This window comes from Panicum hallii, chromosome 9, assembly GCF_002211085.1.
Source record: "Panicum hallii strain FIL2 chromosome 9, PHallii_v3.1, whole genome shotgun sequence".
Classification (NCBI taxonomy): domain Eukaryota; kingdom Viridiplantae; phylum Streptophyta; class Magnoliopsida; order Poales; family Poaceae; genus Panicum; species Panicum hallii.
Window position 1 is genome coordinate 46,722,734 of NC_038050.1, and position 25,718 is coordinate 46,748,451.

The following is a 25,718-nucleotide window of genomic DNA, read 5'->3' on the forward strand; positions in this document are numbered from 1 at the left end:
GCTACCACGCTTTTCCGTTCCAAGATCTTGAACGGGCCAATGTAACGAGGTGACAACTTCCCTTTGACCTTGAATCGGCGCAAACCTCTGATAGGTGACACTTTTAGATACACAAAGTCTCCTTTAAAAGTTAACTCCCGTCGTCGAGTATCTGCATAACTTTTTTGCCTTGACTGAGCCACTTTCAGATTCTCATGAAGAACCTGTACCTATCGCTCGGCCTCTTTAATGATCTCAAGCCTGAACAACTGGCTTTCGCCTATCTCACTCCAATACAACGGAGTTCTGCACTTCCTGCCATACAATGCCTCAAATGGTGCCATCTTCAGACTGGCCTGATAACTGTTGTTGTAAGAGAACTCTGCAAACAGCAAACTCTTATCCCAACTGCCTTCATGTTTTAGGGCACAAGCCGAAACTACTCGACGTGTCTCCATGACTTCGCCAGTAACCCTACTTGGGGGCTGGGCGCCGCTTATTGACTCGGCGTGTCTCTGTGACTCTGCTAGTAACCCAGCTTGGGGGCTGGGTGCCGCTTAATTGACTCGGCATGTCTTTGTGACTCCGCTGGTAACCTCGCTCGGGGGCTGGCGCTGCTTATTGACTTGGCGTGTCTCCGTAACTCCGCTAGTGACCCTGCTCAGGGGCTGGGCGCTGCTTATTGACTTGGCGTGTCTCCGTGACTCCGCTGGTAACACTGCTCGGGGGCTAGGCGCCGCTCTTCTAATTGGCGTATCTCTATGAATCCGTTAGAAACCTCGCTCGGGGTGATAGGAGGATGAGTCCCAATCTTCTGAGAGGTACGGTAAACTTGATTGGTGGAGAACTCGACGTTGATGAACCAGGGCTCCGAACAAACGGAGCCTCGTAATCACTACACCACTGCTCCATTGGTTATCACCCGTGTCACATGGATGATCTCGCCACGAAGGCTTATTCCTAACAGCGCAATCAAGAACACAAGCAAGAACGGGAGATGCAATCAAACAAACTTGATTACGAGATGGGGTCTCACAAATTGACGAACGGTGACACTGTTTGATGACAGATTGAATCGAAGCAAAACTCAAACCCTAATATGGTGACAGTTACTGAATAAAAAGAAGTTAGGGGTGTGCAAGTCCCCTGGATGCAACCCTAATGGGTTCCAACACGGTACACGAGCCAATGGCCCAACAAACGGTGACACAGCACCCTGACAGATTCTGGATGTCCACTTCTTTCAATGATTCCCGTCGACTCAGAAGGAATTTTGAGATAGAATCGGTGCCATTGGAAGCTCTATGAACTTCTGGTTCCAACCATATATAGAACGTCCAAATCCGACTCTATATGTGGCCAGGGCGTCAATTTTGGTGAAGTCATATTCTGGAATCCGAGGTGGAGTCGAAGTTGAGTTGGACCTGGACTCCTCCTTGGTGTGAACGTCCTAGCTCCTCCTCCTTGACTCCTTGGCCTTCTCCAAGTCCTTGCTGGTCCTCTCCATTGTTCCTAATCAATAAAACATGCATGAAACCAAGCGTAAGTTCTGAAAAATAATTGACAATATTAGAACATACCTGGAGATCCAACTGTCGCGCACGTGCTTTAGTGATCGGTCCTTGCATTGTATGCAAAGAAGAGATGTCCTTAAACTGAATAAGTGTATGCAACGGTGGAGCTTTTGAAGGCTCAAATGCAGTATATGTATGTGGCACACAACTTAGTGACGGATAGCAATGCTGAATAAGTATCCAAATAACTTGATCTAGTTGCTGGCCTAAAAATGTATTAGAAGAGTTGTGGCAGCAAGGAACAAGGATGAAAGATGATGAACAACAAAGGCAGTATCAGCAAGTATCCAGCAGCTCACATAGAAAAACTGCAAATTTGCCCCCTGTTTTGTGTTCTAGCACTAGTAGGAATCAAATTTTTATTTTTTCTTTTGTTTTTTGATATTTTTTTCTCAACCAGGGGCACAAGAATAGGAACAGCACCAAATATCAGCTCAAACCGATGAAAGATGTGATTGGTACAAAAGATGTCCTCATCACGGGGGCTAGACGCTGTAAATTCTCAAAGAAATAAGCAACCGGAGAAGGGGAAATAGATCTATATTGACCCTTGAAACGCCTCTAAGAGCCCTTCCTAGGCTCGGAGGCTACACCCAATGGGTTGTAGACTAAAGAATAGGCAGGAGTTCACTAACGTTAGGACTGCCATAGAAGCTTGAGGATCCGAAGAAGTGCTTTGACTATAATGAACACGGACCAGCTTCATGACTTCAGCGGGAACCCATTTAGCGACTCGGCACCCGGGTGCTTGATGAAGGTAGAACCAGTTACCTCCCTACCGAGTGAAGCCCAGTTCTTCAGGGAACGACTCCGCTTAATGGCCCAGAGGATAGGCACTCGGCTGGATAGCGGGAAGGGTCTTCTGACTCCACTCTATTAGAATAGTAGAATACCACCGAAAGAAAATTTGCTCGGGTCAGTCGGATGAAATTTAATTGATAGTTGAGATGTTTGGCCTCCACATAATTGAAATTGGAGGTAAAAATTAAACAAATGGAAAAAGTTAAAAGGACAAGCTTATTTTTTGGTTAAACTGTATGGATGAATCTATGGGCGGGCCTAAGGCCCGGTGAGCCGGTCACCGGTGTGGGCTCCTTATCTCCAGCCCAGCGAAAAAATATTATGGACTGTTGGCAATCCAACACAGAATGCTGCAACTTAATAGGCAGATATAATAGAGTTAATAAGTTGGCCAAGCCTCCAGAAAATCCTGGTCGGCCACTGGATAAATCTGCGAAACCTTTTTTTTGTACCTGAGCAGTTCTCCCTGTTGGCCGTGCGGCCGTGCCCGCGCATACAAAACGCCGTGCCTCGAGCTCATCCATCTCATCTCACTCGGCGTCGCCCGCCACGCGCCACTTCGCTTGTCAGATTTTCTCAGTCACAGTCACAGCCTCACAGGTCACTTGCTTGTAGCTGTACTCCTCGGCTTCTCCCCCATGGACTGCGACAGGGACTGCGGCTCGGACGCCGGCGCCGAGTGGGTTTGGGTGCGCCGGCCGGCGGAGGCGGAGGCCGTGGCCGCGGCGGCCGGGTGGTCGGCGGCTGCGGCGGATGAGGAAGCGCGGCCCCTGAAGGTAGTGTTCGCATCGCCGGCGAGGTACTTCACTGACGCGTCACCGATCGGGAATGGCCGCCTCGGTGCCATGGTGTGGGGCGGCGTCGAATCCGAGAGGCTCCAGCTTAACCGTAAGTCAATCGCTTCCCCTCCATCCTTCTGCTTGCTTAGCACTTACCTGCTCTTCTTGGGTTCTTGGAAGTCAACTTTCATGCTTACTATTCAGCTTTGGCATCGATTGATTTGAAGAGAAACGGGCATCGATTTAACTAACGAGCGAGTCTTATTTAATTGTGGTCTGTGTGGTGATTCATCTCGAGAATGATGGGCCAGCGGGGTGTCGGTTGGATAGAGCCATGGATCATGTGATGCTTCCTTGTTTATTCTATTTTATTCCTGAAACAATTCGACTCATTATTGCTATGATAGTATCGGAGCTGCTCTAGGTAGGATGGATGGGAACAGAAGCATCCTAGGCCAGCCAAGGTATAAGATTTGTACAACAAAGGCTCATACCTGATTAATCAGTTGCAATACACAAAAGTAAGACTAGTAGAATATAAAACAATAACGGAATTGATTTGATTCATTCGTTAATATAGAGCAATGCAGATGCATTTGCCATCTACTGTTGCTTATCTGATTCTGCTGCCGCTATTTTGTTTGCTAACATGCTAAGGAAACTGTGGTCTCCATGTTGGGTAAAACTGCAAATATGGTAAAAAGAAACATCCCTTGCAAAATCTATAACCTCTTGAAAACTATGCTTGATGCAGTGGAGAGTGTTATCTCAATTTCCACAATGTTTCAAGTTAAAACTCTGCTGTGGATTCTTTGTTTTTTTTTTGGAAATTTCTGAGAGCTCCTAGGTTATATTCAATTGTGTTCACTAGATTTGCATTTTCAGATTTTCACATGATGGTTCCCCCAAAATTAAGTGCAACACGGAAATAGTTATGTAGGAAACTTTTCAATTGTGTTCCGTAACTGTGTTTGAAACTAATTTTAGGCATTGATACCTGTGTTTAGTGCCTTTGTTAAGAACAAAGCATGCCTAGCGGTGTTCTATTTCTGGTGGGGACAGTCCTCGCATAATGTTTCTGATTGGAGCATTCACATCGCTGAATTTGAAATCTATTTCTCATATTTCTGTAAATATCTTTGTAATTACCTTTACTTTGTTAGAGCTTATTGCTTTTTACTAAAAATATCTGTGAACATCTCAAAGAAAAGCTGTTGGTGCAGATGACACTCTGTGGACAGGTGGACCTGGTAATTATACAAATCCCAAAGCACCTGCTGTTCTTTCTAAAGTACGGAGCCTTGTTGACAATGGAAAGTACCCTGAAGCCACAGCTGCTGCATATGATCTGTCTGGTGACCAAACACAGGTATATATTGTATTTTCAGATTTTCCTTTTGGAGATATACCTGATTTGAAATATTACCTATGATTTTACTGAAGGTCTACCAACCTCTTGGGGATATTAATCTGATCTTTGGTAAGCATATCAAGCACACAAATTACAAAAGAGAGCTAGATCTTCACACTGCAACAGTCAATGTCACATATACTGTTGGGGAGGTACTCTACTCAAGGGAACATTTCGCCTCAAACCCACATCAAGTCATTGTGACTAAAATCTCCGCTAACAAACCAGGAAATATCTCTTTTACAGTGTCTTTAACTACTCCACTAGACCATAAGATTCGTGTAACAGATGCAAATGAAATAATCATGGAGGGTAGCTGTCCAGGTGAAAGGCCTCAAAAAGACAACAATGCCTCTGATCATCCCAGCGGAATTAAATTTTGTGCCATTCTTTACCTGCATACGAATGGGGCTAATAGCAAAATGGAAGTAATAAAGGATAAGATGCTGAAACTTGATGGTGCGGACTCTGTTGTTTTGCTTCTCGCAGCTGCTACTTCATTTGAAGGGCCATTTATCAAACCTTCAGAATCTAAACTGGATCCAGCGGTATCGGCTTTCATGACATTAACCGTGGCTAGGAGCATGTCATATTCACAGCTAAAAGCGTACCATATGGATGATTACCAGAGTCTTTTCCATCGTGTTTCCTTGCAACTTTCACAAGGCTCTAACTATCAGCTTGGGGACAATAGAATAGGTCAGTCTGCACAGGCTGGCTCTCAGGATGCTACTGTGTCAAATTATGCTTTTCTAATAGCTGACTGCACCAGATCCGCAGTCCTTAATGATTCTGTGAAGCCTACGGTAGACAGAATTATAACTTTTAAGGAAAATGAAGACCCTTCTCTGGTAGAACTTCTGTTTCAATTTGGTCGCTATCTACTCATTTCATGCTCAAGGCCTGGAACCCAGATTTCCAACCTGCAAGGGATATGGAGCAATGACCCTTCACCACCATGGGAGTAAGTTTTTGCAATGGCATATTTTGTTTCATCTGGACTATTAGATTATGGATTCTTGGAGTGATATTGTCTATAGCTATAAAAAGGGAAATAACAGCAGCAGAATAATAATTTCATCAAAAGTTCATCCTATCGAGAAAATCTATCTACCAGTTAGATCCCACATCATTGAGTCTCCCTTTGGCCTTGTGTTGTATTATGACAATCTTCTTTGGCATGCTTTTAAGTGTTTTGGTGTTGGCTAAGCCCTTTTTTCTAAGTCAAGTTGCTTTTGGAGATACTGTAATGTTCTAAACACAAACAAATTAGTAGAAATTTGAGAAGATTGACCCCCATATAATTGAATATTCCTAACTTTAGTTTGTTTGCCAAACAAATTTCTTAAATTTTTAGAACTGCTTTTCCACATCAGCTTTATGTAAAGACAGCGCTGCAACGATAAACTGACCCTTAGTATTATATATTTTAATTTGTTGACATCAATAGTAATTTGACTTCTAGAGTTGTTTAAAGACACTATCCTGTTTTACTTATGGATGGCAATAAAAATTTAAAGTTCCAAAAAGGTAGGTAAATCTAGAGCACCTCTGCAGAAAGAAAAAAAAGGAAAAAATATTGTGTCAAACAATCATGTAAAAATCCATCAAACTTGCACATCTTTCCAATGTTGGTTCTACTGCATTACAATATTTTTTTGTTTCCTTTGTTTTTTCTAGTAACTACTGATTCTTTTTTTTTTGTAAATAAACTAGCTATTGGGTTCTTATGTTTGTGCATTATCTTGTTTTTACATATTTCTTGTTTCCACTATTTTCCACCAGCCCATGTCTGAATTAACATTATGTATGCTTGAATTCTCAGTGCAGCTCCCCATCCAAATATAAATCTGCAAATGAATTACTGGCCAGCGCTTCCATGTAACCTTAGCGAATGCCAAGGACCACTGTTCGACTTTATCGGCTCCCTATCAGTCAATGGGGCTAAGACAGCAAAAGTAAGTCAACTGGTAGAAATATCTGAATGTTTACAATTTTCTACCTTGTATACCAGTAAGAAAACCAGCATTTTTTCCCTACTCTCTACTGAGCTTACCATTTTCAACCTGTATATCAGTGAAATACATTATGTGTTGACTGTTTAAGCCTGTGATGGAAATAAATTGGCGTGCCATAATAATTAGGAGGAACGACCATACTGCCAGGTTCTGAATAGGCCATTAGGCGCTAAGCCCTTTGTCACGCAGAGGCACCAGAGCTTAGCCTGATCACCAAGGAGTTAAAACCTTTCTTGTGATTCCTCTAAACTCTGCAATAAGGAATCTAAGCAAAAAGAAGGGAATATAAAGTTAGGTAAAATAAGCTAGGCCATTTGAGAAGTTTTCTTCAATAACATGCTGTTCAAAAGGATTAGGTGCTAGGTTATTACTTACCACTAGATTCTCTTATAAGGTGAGGATCCGGGGGTCTTAAAGGTTTCAGAGCAACAATGCCTTGCCCTTATTGTTTTGTCGCAGTTGTTGTGATCATCTATGGAAGATGTCTATTTTGTAAAAATCTATGCTGGGCAACTGCAAGTGGAGGTGGTAGCTGGGGGCTTGAATGTCGAGGCATAGTGGACGATGAGGTGGCTAGGGGCTTCCAGTTAATAGTGGTGGAAAGGGACCGATGCAAACAATGTGCTGGTATTGCCTGGTAGAGTTGGTAGAGATCAAGGCCAATGGCAATATGTTTGGTGATAAAGATTGATTTGAGGCTCTGGCAGTCGGTGCATTTTGCTTGTGGTGGATGCAGTGGTAGTGGTGGTGGTAATGGTGTACCAAAATGTCACCATGCCTTCGTGCCATCCCATGATCCGACACGCTGCTCTTAGAAGCAGGGCATTCCTATCGATCGCCGGCACGGTACGAGGCCAAGTGCTATCCTAGTTTCGTGCCGTCTCCACTGAGCTTTGGTTCGTGGCCTGGATTTCCTGCACTTGATTTGCAGCTGAGGAAGTGGTGGCCATTGCCTATTTTGCAGTATTCTTGATGGTTGTGTAACATATGATGATTCGGTAGAGGTGAAAGCTCATGTTTTTTCCCCTCGAACACGCAGGCGAGCTCCGTGTCATTGTATTAATATATAGAAAAGAACAGTCCAATTACATGCCGACTCGACGGCTTGGGTTAGTTCTCTTATTCATGCATCTTGACATGATATTACTGTTAGAATAATCCTTGTTTCATGTTAGTGTGGGTCAAGTCTTGTCTTATGGTGCAAGTCAAGTCTTTGCCTTAGAGTGCAAGACAAGGCTTTGACTTAGTGTGTAAGTCAAAGACTTGAGTCTTTAAGCGCAAGGCACTAGGGCTGTCTTGTGCTATAAAATGAGAGTGAGAGTGCAAGGGTGTAGTGAGAAGAGTACTAGAGCTGATCAGTTTGTGAGTGAAGCAAGTTGATCAGTGAGAGGAGGGGAGTGTAGAGCTGGTCCGTTTGTGAGTGAAGCAAACTGGTCAGTTTATGAGCGAAGCACGGAGTGTGCGTTCACAGTTGACAGATTAGTATACAGCAATAGTGGCTGTGTGCAAATTGGAGTCAGCAAAGTGAAAAGTGTCAGCGTGTATGCAGGAATTAGTGGAGGTGATTCTGCATACCCGTATGTTAGTGGAGCTTGCTGCGTGAGTGTTTTGCCTGAGTGGTGCAGCTGAATTGCAGCATAGCGCGTGTGTCTGTGTGTGGTGTTAAAATCAGTGTAATCATTGTGTTGGACTGTGGTGAAATAGAGCAAGAGGGTGCTGGTCTGCAGTGCCACAATAGTGTGTGTATTTGAGTTTTATCTAGTGTTAGAGTGGGTGATCCTGGGAGCTAGTGAGGCTAACAATTGGCGTCGGAGCTGTGGGTTAAGTGTTAAGGAGAGTTTAGGATAGAGATTGTCCAAGACTATGCCGAAGATCATGTCTGCAGGTGACGGCGTCGGCAAGGCTGTTGCAGGTGGCAATGACGTCAATGACAAGCATGAGCTGGTGGTGAAGGAGGCTGGAGTGATAGCTCGTTACCCCATGCTCGCTGAGAGCAAATATGGGGTGTGGGCTGTGAAGATGAAGATATTCATGCGTGCACAAGGAATGTGGGCAACAGTGGAGGGCAAAGATGTGGTCGATGAGAAGATGGATCAAATGGTTCTCGCCGCCATTGTCCAAGCTGTGCCAAAGGCTGTGGTGATGGCCATATCCGAGAAGGAGATGGCGAGGGAGGTGTGGGATGCTCTCAAGAAGATGCACGTTGGTGAAGAGCGTGTCAAGAAGGCCCGAGTACAAACACTCAAGAGGGAGCTTGATGGGTACACGGGTGAATCTGAGAAGATTAATGAGTTTGCCTTGAAGGTTACCACAATTGTGAATGAGATACGCTCTCTCGGCATGCAAGTGGAGGAGGCCACTGTCTTCGAGAAGCTCCTATGTTCCGCCCCTGACAAGTTCCTACCCCTTGTGCGCACCATTGAGCAATAGGGGGATGTGATGGAGATGTCGGTGACAGAGACCATAGGGAGGTTGAGGGCATTCAAGGAGTCCTCAAAGGGGCAGCGTCGTGACAAGGAGCGGGAGCATCAGCTGCTGGTCACGCATGCTAAGCCGCGGCTCACACGTGCTGAGTGGGAGGCCGTAGTTGCTGAAGGGAAGCAGAGCGGCAAGTTTGATAAGTCAAAGATTGATTGCCTCAACTATGGTGAGTTTGGTCACTTCGCTGATGAGTGCAACCAGCCGAAGAAGGTGACCAAAGCAGTGGCGCAGCTTAACTTTGCAGATGCGGATGATGAGCCCGTACTGCTTTGAAGCTGACGCAGAAGTGCAGAATAAAGCAAACAAGGATTAGGGGGAGAATGTTAGAATCATCCTTGTTTCATGTTAGTGTTGGTCAAGTCTTGTCTTATGGTGCAATTCAAATCTTTGCCTTAAGAATGCAAGACAAGTCTTTGACTTAGTGTGTAAGTCAAAGCCTTCAGTCTTTAAGAGCAAGGCACTAGGGCTGTGTTGTGCTATAAAATGAGAGTGAGAGTGCAAGGGGTGTAGTGAGAAGAGTACTAGAGCTGATCAGTTTGTGAGTGAAGCAAGTTGATCAGTGAGAGGGGGAGAGTGGGGGGAGTGTAGAGCTGGCCAGTTTGTGAGTGAAGCAAACAGGTCAGTTTGAGAGTGAAGCACGGAGTGCGTGCACAGTTGACAGATTAGTATACAACAGTAGTGGCTGTGTGCTAATTGGAGTCAGCAAAGTGAAAAGTGTCAGCATGTATGCTGGAATTAGTGGAGGTAATTCTGCATACATGTATGTTAGTGGAGCTTGCAGCATGAGTGTTTCGGCTGAGTTGTGCAGCTGGATTGCAGCATAGCGCGTGTGTTTGTGTGTGTGGTGTTAAAATCAGTGTAATTATTGTGTTGGACTGTGGTGAAATAGAGTGAGAGGGTGCTGGTGTGCAGTGCCACAATAGTGTGTATTTGAGTTTTCTCTAGTGTTAGAGTGGGTGATCCTGGGAGCTAGTGAGGCTAACAATTACTGCTCTACAACCCTCTCTAGTTCTGCAGGCTACCTAAACCCGAAACTCCCAATAAGATCCAGAGATATGCCTGCTAGGCCACCTCTTGAAGCACCTGTGCGGCTGCCGGGCGGGTGCCATCGAAGATGCACCAGTTTCTATGCTTTCAAATTGTCGAGGCCACAAGAATCACCGTCGTGTTGAATCCTTAGCGTCCGGGCTTCTGCATCCATCGTGCTGCCCTCTTCCACCATGCCTGAAAGGAGACCTCATCCTGTGAGGGAGACAGGTCCTGCAGGCCGGCTTAGCTTAACACCTCAAACTATACTTGTCATGATAGGACACAGGATGTCAAGAGGTGCTCCGTCGTCTCTTTAGGAAGGATATAATGCGTGGGATAATTTGTATTGAGCCTCTCGGGCGGTATATATAGGGGTACAAGATGTTACCGTGAATGCAAGAATGAGGATGATACTCCATGGTGAAGCAGACATGGATCTTGTACAGAGAAGAATATGGGCCATGGGCCTAAAGTAGACATGGAGGAATATGGGCCATGGGCCTAAAGTAGACAAGCTGCTTAACACCCCCCCTCAAAATCAAGGCGGAGGTGGAGGATCCGAAGCATTGAGTTTGAGCATATGGAACCGATGTTGCTCTCGAGTTTGTGCTTTAGTAAAGAAATCTGCCACTTGCAGTTCGGAAGGCACATACTGAAGAGCAATCGTGTTTTGGTGACAGTGAGACTGAGTGAAGGAAGCATCAACACCAATATGCTTTGTAAGTTCATGCTTCACAGGGTCTTTAGCAATCTGTATGGCTCCAGTATTATCACATAGAAGAGTTGTGGGAGCATCACAAGAAACGCCAAAATCAGCCAAGAGCCATCGAAGCCATATAATCTCAAAAGTGGTGGTAGCAAGGGCCCGAAGTTCTGCCTCGGTACTAGACCGAGAGAGCTGACTGCTTCTTGGACTTCCATGCTAGAGGAGATGATCCAAGAAAAATACAATAACCAGTGACAGAACGGCGATCAGTTGGATCACTCGCCCAAGTGGCATCGGAATAGGCATGAAGACAAAGCGGGCTATTATGAGCATAGAATAAACACTAAGATAATGTCCCCCTCTAAGTATCTTAGCACACGAAGCAAATGTCCAAAGTGAACTGAAGTTGGAGCACTCACAAACTGGCTTAAGATATGTACGGCATGAGCAATGTCAGGTCTGGTGATAGTGAGATAAACAAGACTGCCCACAATATGCCTAGATCGAGAGGGATCCTCAAGAGGAACACCCTCTGTAGGATGAAGCTGCAAGTGAAGGTCCATGGGTGTGGCAACTGTTCGACTGTCAGTAATGCCAGAGCGTGCAATAAGGTCTCGTATATACTTGGATTGAGAGAGATAATAGCCCTTGGAAGAATGCAAGACCTCAATTCCTAGGAAATAACTGAGAGGGCCCAAGTCAGACATCTGAAATTGCTCGCCAAGGTGTTGCTTCACATGAATAATATGATCAACATCATCTCCAGTAATTAGCATATCATCAACATATAGAAGCAGTAAAGTGCGACCACGTGGAGAGAGATGAACAAATAAGGCAGGATCATGTGCACTTTGTGAAAAACCAGCAGCTCTTATCACCGATACAAAGCGTTCAAACCAAGCACGGGGAGCCTGTTTAAGACCATATAAGGCACGACGAAGACGGCAAACATATCCTGGAGGTGCATTAACACCTGGCGGTGGCTGCATATGAACTTCCTCATGTAAATCACCATGAAGAAAGGCATTCTTAACATCCATCTGAGAGATATCCCAGGACTTTGAAGCAGCCACGGCAATCAGAGTACGAACCGTGGTCATGTGAGCAACAGGAGCAAAGGTCTCATCATAATCACAGCCTTGAGTCTGCTGAAAACCTCGGGCAACCAGACGAGCTTTATATCGCTCAATAGAACCATCAGATTTGGTTTTAACTTTGAAGACCCATTTGCATGTGATAGGGACTGTATGAGGTGGTAATGGAACAATATCCCAAGTACCTGTGCGCTCAAGTGCAGCGAGCTCCTCAGACATAGCAGCTTGCCATTCCGGAATGATAGAAGCCTCATGATAAGTGGATGACTCATCAAGAATAGCACTTGCACATGGAAATCCCAATTTATCAGGTGGCTGAATTTTGGCGCGATCACGCAAATTGTAGCTAGGCCCAACCTGTAACTCATCAGGAGTATTAGAATCAACCAAAACAGGAGCATCGGGACTGGCCGAGGAAGATGGACTAGATGGAGGCTGTATATGAGTGGTAGAGCGACGCGTGTAAATACGTGTTATGGGTGGTTTACATGGTGGAGATGGGATTGGTGGAGGGTCATTAGGAGGTGGTGGAGTGTCATCAAGAGGAGCTAGTGTAGACGAAGGTGGATCATCACTAGATAAAATAGGAGGAAGGTAAAGAAAAGATGTAGATTCTGTAGAAGAAGATGATGAATGGGTAGAAGGGTTATAAAAGAAAGGACGATCCTCAACAAATGTCACATCACGAGAGATACGCATGCGACGAGTGGAAGGATCATAACAACGATAACCCTTATGCTCAGGACTATATCCTAAAAAAACACATTCAGCCGACTGAGCTGTCAACTTAGTTCGCTCACGAGATGGAAGCAAAACATAGCAGGTACATCCAAACACCCGAAGATGATCATAGCAAGGAGGAGTGCCAAAAAGAACTTCACCAGGACACTTACCAGATAGTTTGGATGACGGTTGTCTATTAATAAGATAAACAGATGTTGAGACCGCTTCCCCCCAAAAGTGAGAGGGAACAAAGGAGGCAATTAGAAGAGTCCTAGCAGTTTCAATGATATGACGATGTTTGCGTTCAGCTACACCATTTTGAGGATGGGCTCCAGGGCATGAGAGCTGAGGAAGAGTACCTTCAGAGACCAGAAACTGGCGAAAAAGGTCAGACAAATATTCTCCACCAGAGTCAGAACGAAAGATTTTAATAGAGGTGGAAAATTGAGTATGAACCATGCGAGTGAAAGACTGATAAATAGAATATAATTGGGACCGGTGTTTCATAAAGTAGAGCCAAGTGTATTGAGAGTGATCATCGATGAAGATAACATAATATTTATGGCCACCTTTAGTAGCAAAAGCAGCTGGGCCCCATACATCTGAGTGAATAAGATCAAAGGGTTTAGCAGAGTGAGAGACACTAGAAGGATAGGGAAGTTGAATCTGTTTTCCAAGCTTACAACCCTTACAATGAAAGTTAGACTCGACAGATGTATGACCTAAATAGCCCTGATGTACTAATGTGAACAAGCGAGACCCGCAGAGGTGACCAGGTCGATGATGCCACTTTGTGAAGAATGATGGAGATGATGATGAAACAGATGACACACGAGCATCGGAAGAAGGAAGACGCAAGGTGTCCAAAATGTAGAGGCTAGAAGCACCTCTACGGCGATGGCCAGTCCCAATCACAATCCTGCTTTGACGATCCTGAATAAAACAAGATGAGTCATCAAATCCAATAAAACAATTATGATCAGCAATTTGGCCCACTGAAAGAAGATTCATGGACAACTTAGGTACAAAAGAGACATCAGGGACAGAAAATTTGGTATTACAAAGAGAACCCCGATGAGTGATATAACAGGATGTACCATCAGCTGTCTGAATAGAGGCACCGTCAGTGATTGGCTTGCAAGTAACCAATTGAGACTGATCAGGTGTCACGTGAAAGGAGGCCTCGGAATCAAGAACCCAAGCCGGCTGAGAGGCATCAACAGATGAAACAGCAGCAACAGAGACAGAACCATCTCGAGCAGTAGAAGAGGTACCTCGGCTAACAGGACCATCTCGAGTAGTAAAAGAGGTACCACGGCCACGAGCAGCACGAGAAGCTCGACGGGCACGATACTCAGCTAGCTTCTCAGGATATGCAGAAAAACAATTTGCCGATAGATGAGTAGTCTTGCCACAATGCTTACATGGCTCTGAAGATGTACCTCTAGGTACAGTGATCCGCTGAGAGGCTGCCAGCACACTATGGGGCATTGTCACAGTGGATAAAGAAGACATAGACTGCAGGCGTGTCTCTTCAGCTAGTAATTCAGCCAATGCTTGGTCCATGGTTAAAGTAGATGAATTATGAAGCAGCCGAGTACGAATGGAATCAAATTCTGGCTTCACTCCCATGACAAAACGATATGTCAGAAATCTTTCAATGAATTTGTGGGCTGGGCAGTCAGCTGCTGTGCACTCATTCACCATGGAAGTCAATGAACCCATCAAACGGTCATAAGCAGAATAATAGTCATCAATAGACATATCACCTTGCTCAATGACATGAATTTGCTGCATGAGATTATGGAGAAGAGCACCACTGTCCTGAACATAACGCTGCTGTAGAGCAGACCATATTTGCTTAGCTGTTTTAAACTTTCTGAGACTCATAATCATGGACTGTTTAATGCTATTAACCATGGCAGCCATCACCTTCCCATCATTTATTTGCCATGTGGTGATAATACTAGCATGATTGCCATCAGACTTAGGTGGATCATCAGTGAGGTGGGAGTAAAGACCATGACCTCTTAGAGTAGTTTCAACACAAAAAGACCACTGCGGATAATTGGAACCATCAAGAGTGATATTAATAGCAATAGCATTAGGCTGGGACATGATGATGACAAATAATGACAGCAATAAACACCAAGCAGCCGATGTACCCCTGCAGCAGCTGATGAAGGTCCCAAGCAGGCTAATAGCAACACCAGACAGCAATATGCGGCCAACAGAGCAGATGAGGGAGAGAAAACCAATGGTGGCCTGATGAAGCAGTCCGTAGCAGACTGAAGAATCAGCGCGGAGGATGTGGGGAAGTCCGGCCGCTTGCACGGTGGGTAGGAGAACAGGACGGCCGCTTGCTCAGTGGCGAGGGCTGCACCACGAACAGGGCGACGACGCAGCGATGGGTAGGAGAACAGGACGGCCGCGACAGGCAGATCCACGGACGGGCGGACGGCAGCAGTCGACGAGCGGACGGCCACGCAGGCCCACGGCGCAGACAGGGGCGCAAGGGGACGACGACGCGGACAGGGGCGCGACGGCGCGGACAGGGGCGTGACGGATCCGCGGACGGGCGGAAGGCTGCTGGCGAGCGGCGGGCAGACGAAGCGCGGACGGCGCCGGCCGGCAGACGCGTGGGACGGATGGGGAAAAAACGGATCTCGGGTGGATGCGGAGGTGACGCTCCTGTCTGCGTGTTACCGTGAATGCAAGAATGAGGATGATACTCCATGGTGAAGCAGACATGGATCTTGTACAGAGAAGAATATGGGCCATGGGCCTAAAGTAGACATGGAGGAATATGGGCCATGGGCCTAAAGTAGACATGCTGCTTAACACAAGACTTGGTTTGTAAGATGTCTCCCCGAGATATTTCCTATACTATCAAATATAGTCTAACATAGCGGTAGCAACATGAACGGACAGACTGGAGAATAATAAAGACATCCCTCCGTAGTTGGAACGCTTATGCAATTGCTATAACTGTAGTGGATTCCGATGAGTAGCTCATGCGAATGATAGCCCCTTAGTGCCAAAGTAGCCAAGGTCGAGGTGGACATGGTCGGAAGCCGTGGACGAGGGCGCGGGTCTGAAGCATCACCAGAGGTGAACGAGTACACAAAATCAGCATCTTCTTGCTGACGAGCAGAGCAGGACGATAAGCTGATTGGGTGGTGATGGTAGACGGTGCAGCTAGTAGGCGCAAAGGCATCTTCCTTCAGCAACATCGGTGGCTGTGTCCGCATGGTGGCAGCATAGGCATGGACTCGGACTGAAAGCCAGTGCGACGAGGACGACTAGCATCATGGGTAGCGCCACTGCCTAGATAGGTTGGGACACCGGCGGTGATGGCATGACCACGAGCGTTGGCTTTGCAGCCTGGTATGGCGCAACAGCAACCTCGTGCTATGGAGTGTCGACAATGGAGTGGCGACGAAATGGCAAGGCGACGCAAACCCAATCTCTGATCAGGAAAAAGAAAACCAGCAGCAACAAAGAGAAACATCTCCATGTAGAACCTCAATGTGCCCCTAGCCATAACGTGCTTCTCTTATTTTCTTTCTCCTCCATGCTGTGGTGAACGGATGAGTTAGAGAAATCAGAGAGACAGGACGTGCGTGCAGCAAGAGCCTTCTGGCCCGGATGAGGCTGGCGGTGTGCAGCACAACGTCGTGTTACGCCCGTGTGGACTGACAATGCCTGCCCTAGCAGCGCATCTTGGCAGTGCAGCAAAGGGCCGGACCAGTTAACGCAACCGTGCGCTGTTGGTGCCCGACGACAGCCACAGCGGCGCAAGGCTCGGCGATCCCGGAGCCGTGAGTTCCGACGCGCAGACCAGCAGCAACCACCAGCACGGAGGCTGACGACGAGGTGGAGTGGCTTTGATCTGTTGTTGCTTCAACGAATCCCAGAGCAGACCAACAAAATCGCCCTGTCTAACTATGGTGGCGCTGCCCCCGGGGGAGATCAATCTCCCCAGGGGCGGCACGAGGGCAGTGGACGCCTTAGGATTTGATAAACCCTAAACTCGTGATACCATGTAGGAAGGATATAATGCATGGGATAATCTGTATTGAGCCTCTTGGGCGGTATATACAGGGTACAAGACTTGGGTGGCAAGATGACTAACCGAGATATTTCCTATACTACCAGATAAACTCTAAAAGTCTCCTCTTCCTGATCACAAAGCACATGGTTGATATTGTTGGCCCATCTTGTAGGGACAGTGTCAGTAATTAGTATTGGAGACTAATAGGAGGTCGAGTTTATGTTATTGAATGAGTTCATACTAGTGTGCAGTTATAATCAAAGCAATGTAAATGAAAAAGGTGTGGATCTCATTGACAGACGTTAGTTATTTCCTAAATTCTAATAAGACATCCTTGTATAAAGGTATAAATTTCATGTTTTTCTACATCTAATTTTTTATACTCTTTCCTGACAGGTGAATTATGAAGCTAGCGGCTGGGTCAGTCACCAAGTCACAGACCTGTGGGCAAAAACATCACCGGATGCTGGTGATCCTGTATGGGCTCTATGGCCAATGGGTGGGCCATGGCTTGCCACTCACCTTTGGGAGCACTACAATTTTACATTGGACGAAGTGAGCAATGACACAGGAACAAAATATGCATTACTTTCGTGTCCGACACTAAAATGGGCAAATTGTTAGTGTTTCCATAGGCAGATACTAAAAAAGTGGTTCACAAATTTTATTTAGTGATCCCTTGATGGTAAGGCAATATTTTGCGCTACTATCAAATAAACATGTGATTGTGTTCTATTCCTCTTTCCTTGCAGCAATTTTTATGGAAAACAGCATATCCACTACTGGAAGGATCAGCTTCCTTTTTGTTGGATTGGTTAATTCAAGGACACAGGGAATATTTGGAGACCAATCCTTCTACTTCTCCGGAACATTATTTTATTGCTCCAGATGGTAAGAAGGCCTGTGTGAGCTACTCAACAACCATGGACATGTCAATTATACGGGAAGTTTTCTCAGCTGTTATATTGTCTGCTGATGTAAGTCATTCATCTATTCTAAAAGAAAAAGCAGAGTCCTTATCATGTCCATACTGCAGTATGTACAAATAAATGATATAGTTTTAAAATATGTAGAATGCTATGAATCATACCTTAGTTTCTATTTTTCTCGAATCATTTTTTTATTTTGGTAATAACTATGCATAATGAACAATTACTCCTTGTTATCAGATTTTAGGGAAATCGGACACTGATGTGGTTCAGAGAATAAAAAAGGCACTGCCAAATCTCCCACCAGTGAAAGTTGCTAGAGATGGTACAATCATGGAGTGGGTTAGTGCATGCTGCTATATCTTTTGTCTATCATTCAATCTCCTAGCTGATGTATATTCCATTGCAATCGTTTTTTTAATACTTGTGTTCTATGTGCAGGCACAAGACTTTCAGGATCCTGAGGTTCATCACAGACATGTCTCTCATTTGTTTGGTCTTTACCCTGGACATACTATGTCACTTGAGCAAACACCTGACCTCTGCAAAGCTGTTGCCAATAGTCTTTATAAAAGAGGTACCTGTTTTCTAAATATTAATTTTTCAACAGTTTAATGACACTGCTAGCAACGTTCAGTTTGTTTAGTCTGAGAATCACCCCATTCTGTTTTTTCTAATATTGTACTGACATCCATTGCTTAGGTAATGAAGGCCCAGGTTGGTCTACTTCATGGAAGATGGCCCTATGGGCCCATCTTCACAACAGTGACCATGCATACAAAATGATACTGCAGCTAATCACTTTGGTGGATCCAGAACATGAGGTTTCAAGGGAAGGAGGCCTGTACAGTAATCTGTTCACTGCACATCCACCTTTCCAAATTGATGCTAATTTCGGGTAAACATGATCATTCAACTTGGATCTGGTTTATACAGCATAGCATAATACTCTCTCTGATCACAAATATAAGCAGTTTAGGACATCGGCACAGTATAAAAGATGAAGGTTTGATCATCAATTTCTGCAAAAATATATTATTCCAAATAGACAAGGTTATATATATTTATTATGAAACTACTTTTCATGAGTAGGATTAACTTTATGTTGTAAAACTATTTGGATTTTTAGCTATTGATGATCAGAGATTTTGATTTAGGACAAACCTAAAACTACCTATATTTGTGATCGAGGGGATTATGCTGAGTAAATTTAAAGAACTGAATCATGTAGGTTTAATTAAGCTACACAAATCTGCACTTGTTCGGAAAGGAGGCAGGAGGGTTATTTAAAAGAGAGTTTGGATACTACTATTAGGGAATGTTTAGCCATTGATTGTCTCCTTCCTTGTATACTCGTATTACCATTTATACTACCCTTTGGCTATATATATAATGCAGCCACCCCCTGATTAGGGTGTGAGGTGATTTCCCTAATTCATTCTACATGGTATCAGACGACTGGCATCAATCTGATCCGGCCTTTCCTTTTCCGCTGTTCTTCTCTCCATTTCTGAATCGCTCGTGAGCCCCTCACGGCGAGCCCACCTCTCCAACTCTGATCCTCCTCCCTCACCGGCCTCCTCTCCCCCGCCATGTCCGGCACCGTGCCCCTCCCCGCCAACAGCACCATGACGAGCACTGGTGGCGGCACCATGTCATCCAGCGGCGGCGGTGAGCTTCCGCCACACGGGGCGCCAACTGTCTATCCATATGCCACTGTCTTGGTCAAATCCCACGTTTTACCCTGGTGATGAAGAATCCCAACTACACCAAGTGGGCTTCCTTCTTCAAGTCCATGTGCGGCATATTCGGTCTCAAGCCGCACATCGACAACACCTCCACGCCTCCACCGTTGACTGATCCCTCCTGGCCGCAGTGGGATCAGGCGGATTGCTGCATCCGCAGTTGGATCTTCGGCTCCGTCGACGACTCCGTCCTCGACCTCGCCATGGACGGCGATGAGCAGACCGCATGGGAACTTTGGGTGGCTATTGAAGTCCACTTCCGCGCCAACAAGGTTCCGCGTCAACAAGGAGCCGCAACAAGGAGCCGCACGCCATCTTCCTCCACCACAAGTTCCATTCCGTGCAGCAAGGTGAATCCTCCATCACCGAGTTTTGCCGGCGCATGAAGACCATGGCGGGCACGCTCTGCGACGTCGGCCACCTCGTCCTGGACTCGCAGCTCATCCTCAACCTTCTTCGCGGCATCAACCCCCGCTACACCAACACGGCCGACGACATCGCCAACGCCACCGTGTTCCCTACCTTCGCTAAGGCCTGTGACATGCTTGTCCTCAAGGAATTGCGGTTGGTGAACAAGGACAAGGTGACCTCGGCGACGGTGCTGCCTGCCGACATCAGCAATTCCTACACGGCCTTGTGCGGGTGCCGCTCGTCTTCCACGGGCGGGTACCAAGCCGGCGTCTCCCACTCCTGCGACGGCCGGCTGTGACCCTCGGTGCACCTCCAGCGGCGGCAAGCACGACAAAGGGGTGCTAGAACTTTGGCAGCCCTACTTAGCAGCAGCAGGAGCCCGCCCGCTCCTCTACACCAGGCTGGCGGCCAGCACCGGCCCGTGGCCCCCTAGGTGTGCTACAACCCTTGGGCACCCCAGTTCGCCACGGGCTAGATCGGCCAAGCTCCCTGGCGCGCGCTTGGGCTGCTTGAATGTGGCAGAACTGCCAAAATTAATCCGGCTCAAGTGCGCTAACCATCATCATAAAGGCAGTTCAGGCTACCACACACTTAAAACGGAGTAATCTGACAGTCTGTTGGGTAACATCCCGATGCAACCATTGGTTTTTAAGATCGAAACAAAGCATACATACTACTCACATGAAGGTGAGCCCAGAAATTACAACAATCCACAATTTTACGTCACAGAGTCCAACACGAATTATTATTACAACCTAAGTTCGAATTTATAAAACCAAGTACTTCAGAGTTTTCAATAGTGCAGAGGAAATAAAGCAATAGTTGTAACGACAATATAAGATGTCATGATAAAGCCCATATATGACATCATTCTCTACGATCATCATTGGCCGGGGACGCATCCCATTCAATCGACCAACCAGAAGGAAGAGTACACGGCCAAGTTAAACTAGCAATCATGTCTTTGAAAGTCTCACCTGAAAACACCATAAGCAAGGCTGAGTATACTATACTCAGCAAGGTTTACCCGACTAGTGGTATATACTTAGCTGACTCCTAAACATGCAAGACTTTTGGCTTGAAGGGTTTTATTTTGCTGAAAAGCAACAAAGAATAGGTCATTTACTTTCAAATTTTAGCTTCAAATTCTAGTTTGATTAACCATTCTAGGTAAGCACTATCCAAATCACACATGGTGGAAGGAACTCATTAAGCATACAACAATTATTAATCACCGTCACCATTGTTCGTCTTCTTACTCTATGTGGTAAACGGATTCAAGCAGTCTCAATAGCCGCAAGAAACGGACGATTTGATTCGAATTTCTTAACCTTGCAAGGCAAATCTAAACACACGTCACGTGGCTACTCCTAGAGTCACACGTGCAACGCTTCCCATCAATTCCTGTTATGTGCAATAGGGCCCACCCACCTTGAGTACAAAGCCCCAACGGTCCCCGGCCATCTCCGTGCCGTGGCCGCTCTGCACCCACCATGCGGCCGCACGGGAATGACGTCAAGCAGGTGCGGAAAAAGTCAACGCCCCGGTTCAATCAGGTACTAGGCTTACCGATTACCGTATTCTCGGCATGTGGTTAATACGTTCAAAAACTTGACCACCACTACCACACACTTCGACCTTAGCCATTTTTACTACACAGACGGGGCATCAATCGTCAACATAAATATCGTACCAAGCCTCGCCCGTCAACCTTATGATTCCAACATAAGTAAACAAACAACTCCTATATCTCTTGAGTGACAGGTAATCACTGGACTTTTACCGAATCCCTATTAGCATGGCAATCTAGCAACCTTTACAAACTAGTGTTCATAGCATCGGTACCTAGGATCATGTAACTAGGGCTTCAATGAGCTTTTACAAACTTAATGCACAATACTATATATAAATAAAAGTTTCATAAGTTTAAAATAGGGGTTATGCTCCGGGGCTTGCCTCGTTGGGCAGAGCTAGCCTTAGGCTGTTCCGAACTTTGGTCCGGGTCTTCAACAACTTTAGTTAGATTGAGATTGTCTTCGCGCTGCTCACTCGTGGACTTGGAAATCAACTCGTACATTCCGTCAGCGAGAGTAGTCGTATTTATATGAAATGCACATGCATGAGTTGTGATGATGGAAAAAGTTGAATTAACACTTCACGATAAAGTTGCAATCCAATAAAACTCAAAGTCACTGCTATGAAACAACTCACTAACATTTCATTGGGCAATCCTTTATAGAGTAGTAACTAACTTTACTAACTTCTTTATGCAAAATTTTTATTTTCTCAACAACACTCACAAGGCAACATGTGGCACTTATAACTAAAGCTAGATATAGGTTCTGTTGTTGAAAATTTTATGCAGAGCACATCACTAGGTAACAAGCGTATTGTAAAAATTTCAGATCTTTTTATGCAGCAGATTACTCATGAAAAATAATGTAAGAACCTACTGCTAGAACCTAGATCCATTTATTCAGAACAAACCAAGCTAGTACTAGTGCTCAAAATTTTACACAAAACTTACAAACCTACAAAGATTTTACTGTGAATTTCTCATATTTTATTGTGCAGCTAACATAGCATAATAAATAAAACAAAACACAACTACATCTGCCAAGATTAATTTTTAGTTGAAGTTCTAGTGTGAATCTGAACTTCAAATTTTTCTAGCATGACTAACTTATCAATCTAGTCTCTCGTGAAATTTTCAGAGTTTTCTAAGCAATAGAACTATTTCAAATTATTTATTGCATTTAACTCTAGCTAAAATTATTTGAACATGTTAGACAGAAGCAAAGTGTCTCAAAATTTTACCACAGCATTTATGTACCAAGAAGACACTACTATAAAAGTTGCACACGTAGCATAAGAGCAGAATATTGTAAACAAATAAATCTATCAAACTAATGCATAAATCAAGATCTACCAAAAACTATAGCTAGGGACTTGATCTAGGTATAATTCTTTTACATAGAGCTAATCATCTAGAGGCTAAGCTATTGTCCAAAAATCACCTTCAGTACTAGCCTAGAACAAAAGGTACATTTAACGGCTAATTAAACTAAGATTTATTCTAGAGCAAGTTTCATTTTACATGAACCTTTACAAAAGTTGAGCTCATCAAGAGGAACATTACACAGTTTTCAGCCTTAAAAACCAGTCCCTGGTTTTATGCACTGAGGACCCTAGAAAAAGCTTGATCCTTGCAATGTAGTCCCTGGCGTTGGGGAAGTGAAATTTCCAGCGCGGGAGGGCTCGCCGGCGGTGGGGAAGTGGTGCGGAGCACGAGGGGCTCACCGGGATTCGGTTTGCTGTAGGAATTGAGATCGGAGGAGGCCGGGAGGGGGGTCGTCGGCGTGCAAGGCCTCGGGGCGGCTCCGGCGGGCTTGCTCCGGCGAGGGAGGTGGCCGGGGTCGTGGGCTGGCGGCTCGGGAAGGTGCAGTGGGAGGTGGGGAACCCGTTCAGGGAGCTGGTTTGGGCAGAGGAAGGCCTAAGGTGGGAGCTCACCGTGGAGGGGAGGGTCACGGCAATGGCAGCGGCCGTGGCGAGCTCGGGCGCGACACAGAGGGCCGAGCTGTCCTTTATAGGCGAGCAGGGAGGAAGAGGAGAGGGTGGAGGTGCCGGGGCGCGCAGCAAGGGGAGGGAGCGGAGCTCAGTGAGCCACGGGCTGGCATCGTGACGCGGCTGCTAGGCATCGTGCGGCGCATGGCGAAGGCGCACCGGTGGGGAGGGCAGTGAGGGGATGTGTCGGGGAGGGGAAATGGCGTGATCGGGGCCGTGGCCTTGGCGCCTTGTGCCGGGCAGGCATTGCCGGCCAAGTGGCTGCGCCGTTTTGCCATGGTCGGGGAAACAGGGAAGGGAGAGGGAAGAGAGAGAAGACCAGGCCTGATTAGCGATTTTTCTCTAAAATTCACATGGAAACTTGAAAAACGGTCAAAATGATAGTTGTAGAGGAAGAAAATATCTACAACATTGATGTTGGACGAAAATTGATTTAAGCTTTGGATTTAGGAGAAAACGGATTTGAAGCTTGGCCTATATTTTAAAATTTAAACTACAAAAACAGGGGTTTGATCAGATTTTGACTGCAGTTTTGAACCACTAAACAAAGTTTTTACTAAAAAAATACACCACATTGAATTACAAAGATTGGAATACAAGTTTTACACTGGCCAAAAGTTAAGTGTTTAGACAAAATAAATTTTTAACATATCTCAAAAATGGTTAAAATTTCAGCCTAAAAGATTTTTACAGAGTTCTAACAATTGGTTTAAACATATTACTAGCATGAATTGCACACTTGCACAATTAATTAAAATGTGTCATGCCATGATATTTAAAATGTAATTATGCATGTATAATTAGTGCTAATGAAAATGTTTATGCCCATAATTAGTGACTAATGAAAAGATTAATACGTGAGGTGTTACATTGGACCGCAGCCCTATGCCCACACGGCGTTCACGCCTCTTTAGGTCTCTACACCAGCCCAAGGATGGGACCAGACCGGGCTGACTGCGGCCATCAAATGTCCCTGCAAAACCAGGGATGGGTGATGGATTTCGGCCGGGACACATGTTGTCCACGGATGGTATACTACTCAATCGCCTACCTCCTTCCCATTCCTTCATCACAGTAGGCAATGATCACACCATCCCCGTTTCATGCCGTGGCACATCCATTCTTCCCATAGCGTGTCACCTTTCCTTCTAAACAATATTCAAGTTGTTCCATCGTTAGTCAGTAACTTGCTATCCGTTCGCTAGTTTACTCGCGATAACAATTGTTTCATTGAATTTGATGCTCTTGGTTTTTCTATCAAGGATATCCCAACCAGACGCGTGATGCTTCATTGAAATAGTGATGACGATCTCTACACCATCCCACCGGCCACTACTACCTCCACTCCACCTGCCACGTGTGAGCCGCTCCGCCTTGTGGCCTCCGCTCCTACTGGGCGCACACGCCTCGCGCGTCGCTGCACCGCTGGTGCCCGAACGCGCCCTGCTCCGTTCCCACACGAGACGAGCGCCGCCGCGGCTCCTTTCCCCACGCGGTCGCTGCTCCTGCTCGGGCTCGCTGCTGTGGGCCACACCTCCATGCTGCGCCGGCCTCCTTTGCCACCGCGGGCCGGGCCACCGCAACGCCTTCACCACTGCTCCCACGCACGAGCCTCGCCTCGCGCGTGCAGGTCAGCCCCGCTTCCACTTGCGCGCCATCGCGCCGCGAGGAGGGAGGGCCCAACGAGATCGGGAAGAGGAGGCGACGGGGGAGGGCCGGGGAAAGGAAACAGCCAATGGGGGATTGAGGGAAGGAAGGGTGCGCTGCTGGGTCTGGAGGAGAGGGGCGTGTCGGGCCCGGGGCTATGGGACTGCATATATTGCAACACTATTGTAGAATAAGGGATGGGGCATGTCCATACCTTATACCTGTTGTATGCTACTCGGCCACGAGTAGAACTAGTCGGAACAGAAGGAAGCTACCCGAGTATTACTCGGGTAGGACTCCTAAACTCATATCTGGCTAGGATATCTGTAACCTGTCCCCCTAGACTATATAAGGGCAAGTAGAGACCCCCTCCAAACCAATCCACATCTAAGGCAATGCAAACCACCACATAGAACATGGGGTATTACGCTCTCGGCGGCCCGAATTTGTCTAAAGTTTCGTGTTCCTTGCATCTTCGAGTTCCAGATCTCGGCGACACCCTACCTACTGCCGACCACCTAGGGGGTATCCCTCGGTGGGCTTGGCGGTAAAACACCGATAGGGTGCCGGGGATCAGGGAGAGGGAGGCGACACCGCTAGAGAAGGGTAGGAGAGAAAGAGGATAGACTAGAGAGAAAATCCTAGGCTCTTGATACCAATTGTTGGCCCAAAATGAGTTTTTCCATTTTCTCACAAGCCCAATAGATGGCAGGTTTGGGTTACATATAGGCCAACCATGGTAGGTGGCTTAGAAGCTAAGCAAAGCATCTAAA

At 46.1% G+C, this 25,718-nt stretch overlaps 1 protein-coding gene across 1 annotated transcript in view; it reads left to right on the top strand.

Moving 5' to 3' along the window:
• The first annotated feature begins 2,836 nt into the window (after positions 1 to 2,836).
• The window catches only part of LOC112876449 (alpha-L-fucosidase 2-like), a 28,555-nt gene continuing 5,673 nt past the window's right edge, over positions 2,837 to 25,718 (top strand). The window contains exons 1-9 of the mRNA XM_025940569.1: positions 2,837 to 3,242; positions 4,357 to 4,502; positions 4,577 to 5,508; positions 6,370 to 6,502; positions 17,046 to 17,204; positions 17,402 to 17,626; positions 17,819 to 17,920; positions 18,020 to 18,155; positions 18,281 to 18,476. Coding sequence (XP_025796354.1) covers positions 2,993 to 3,242; positions 4,357 to 4,502; positions 4,577 to 5,508; positions 6,370 to 6,502; positions 17,046 to 17,204; positions 17,402 to 17,626; positions 17,819 to 17,920; positions 18,020 to 18,155; positions 18,281 to 18,476 — 2,279 coding nt within the window. The 5' untranslated portion in view covers positions 2,837 to 2,992. The remainder of the gene's footprint in view (positions 3,243 to 4,356; positions 4,503 to 4,576; positions 5,509 to 6,369; positions 6,503 to 17,045; positions 17,205 to 17,401; positions 17,627 to 17,818; positions 17,921 to 18,019; positions 18,156 to 18,280; positions 18,477 to 25,718) is intronic.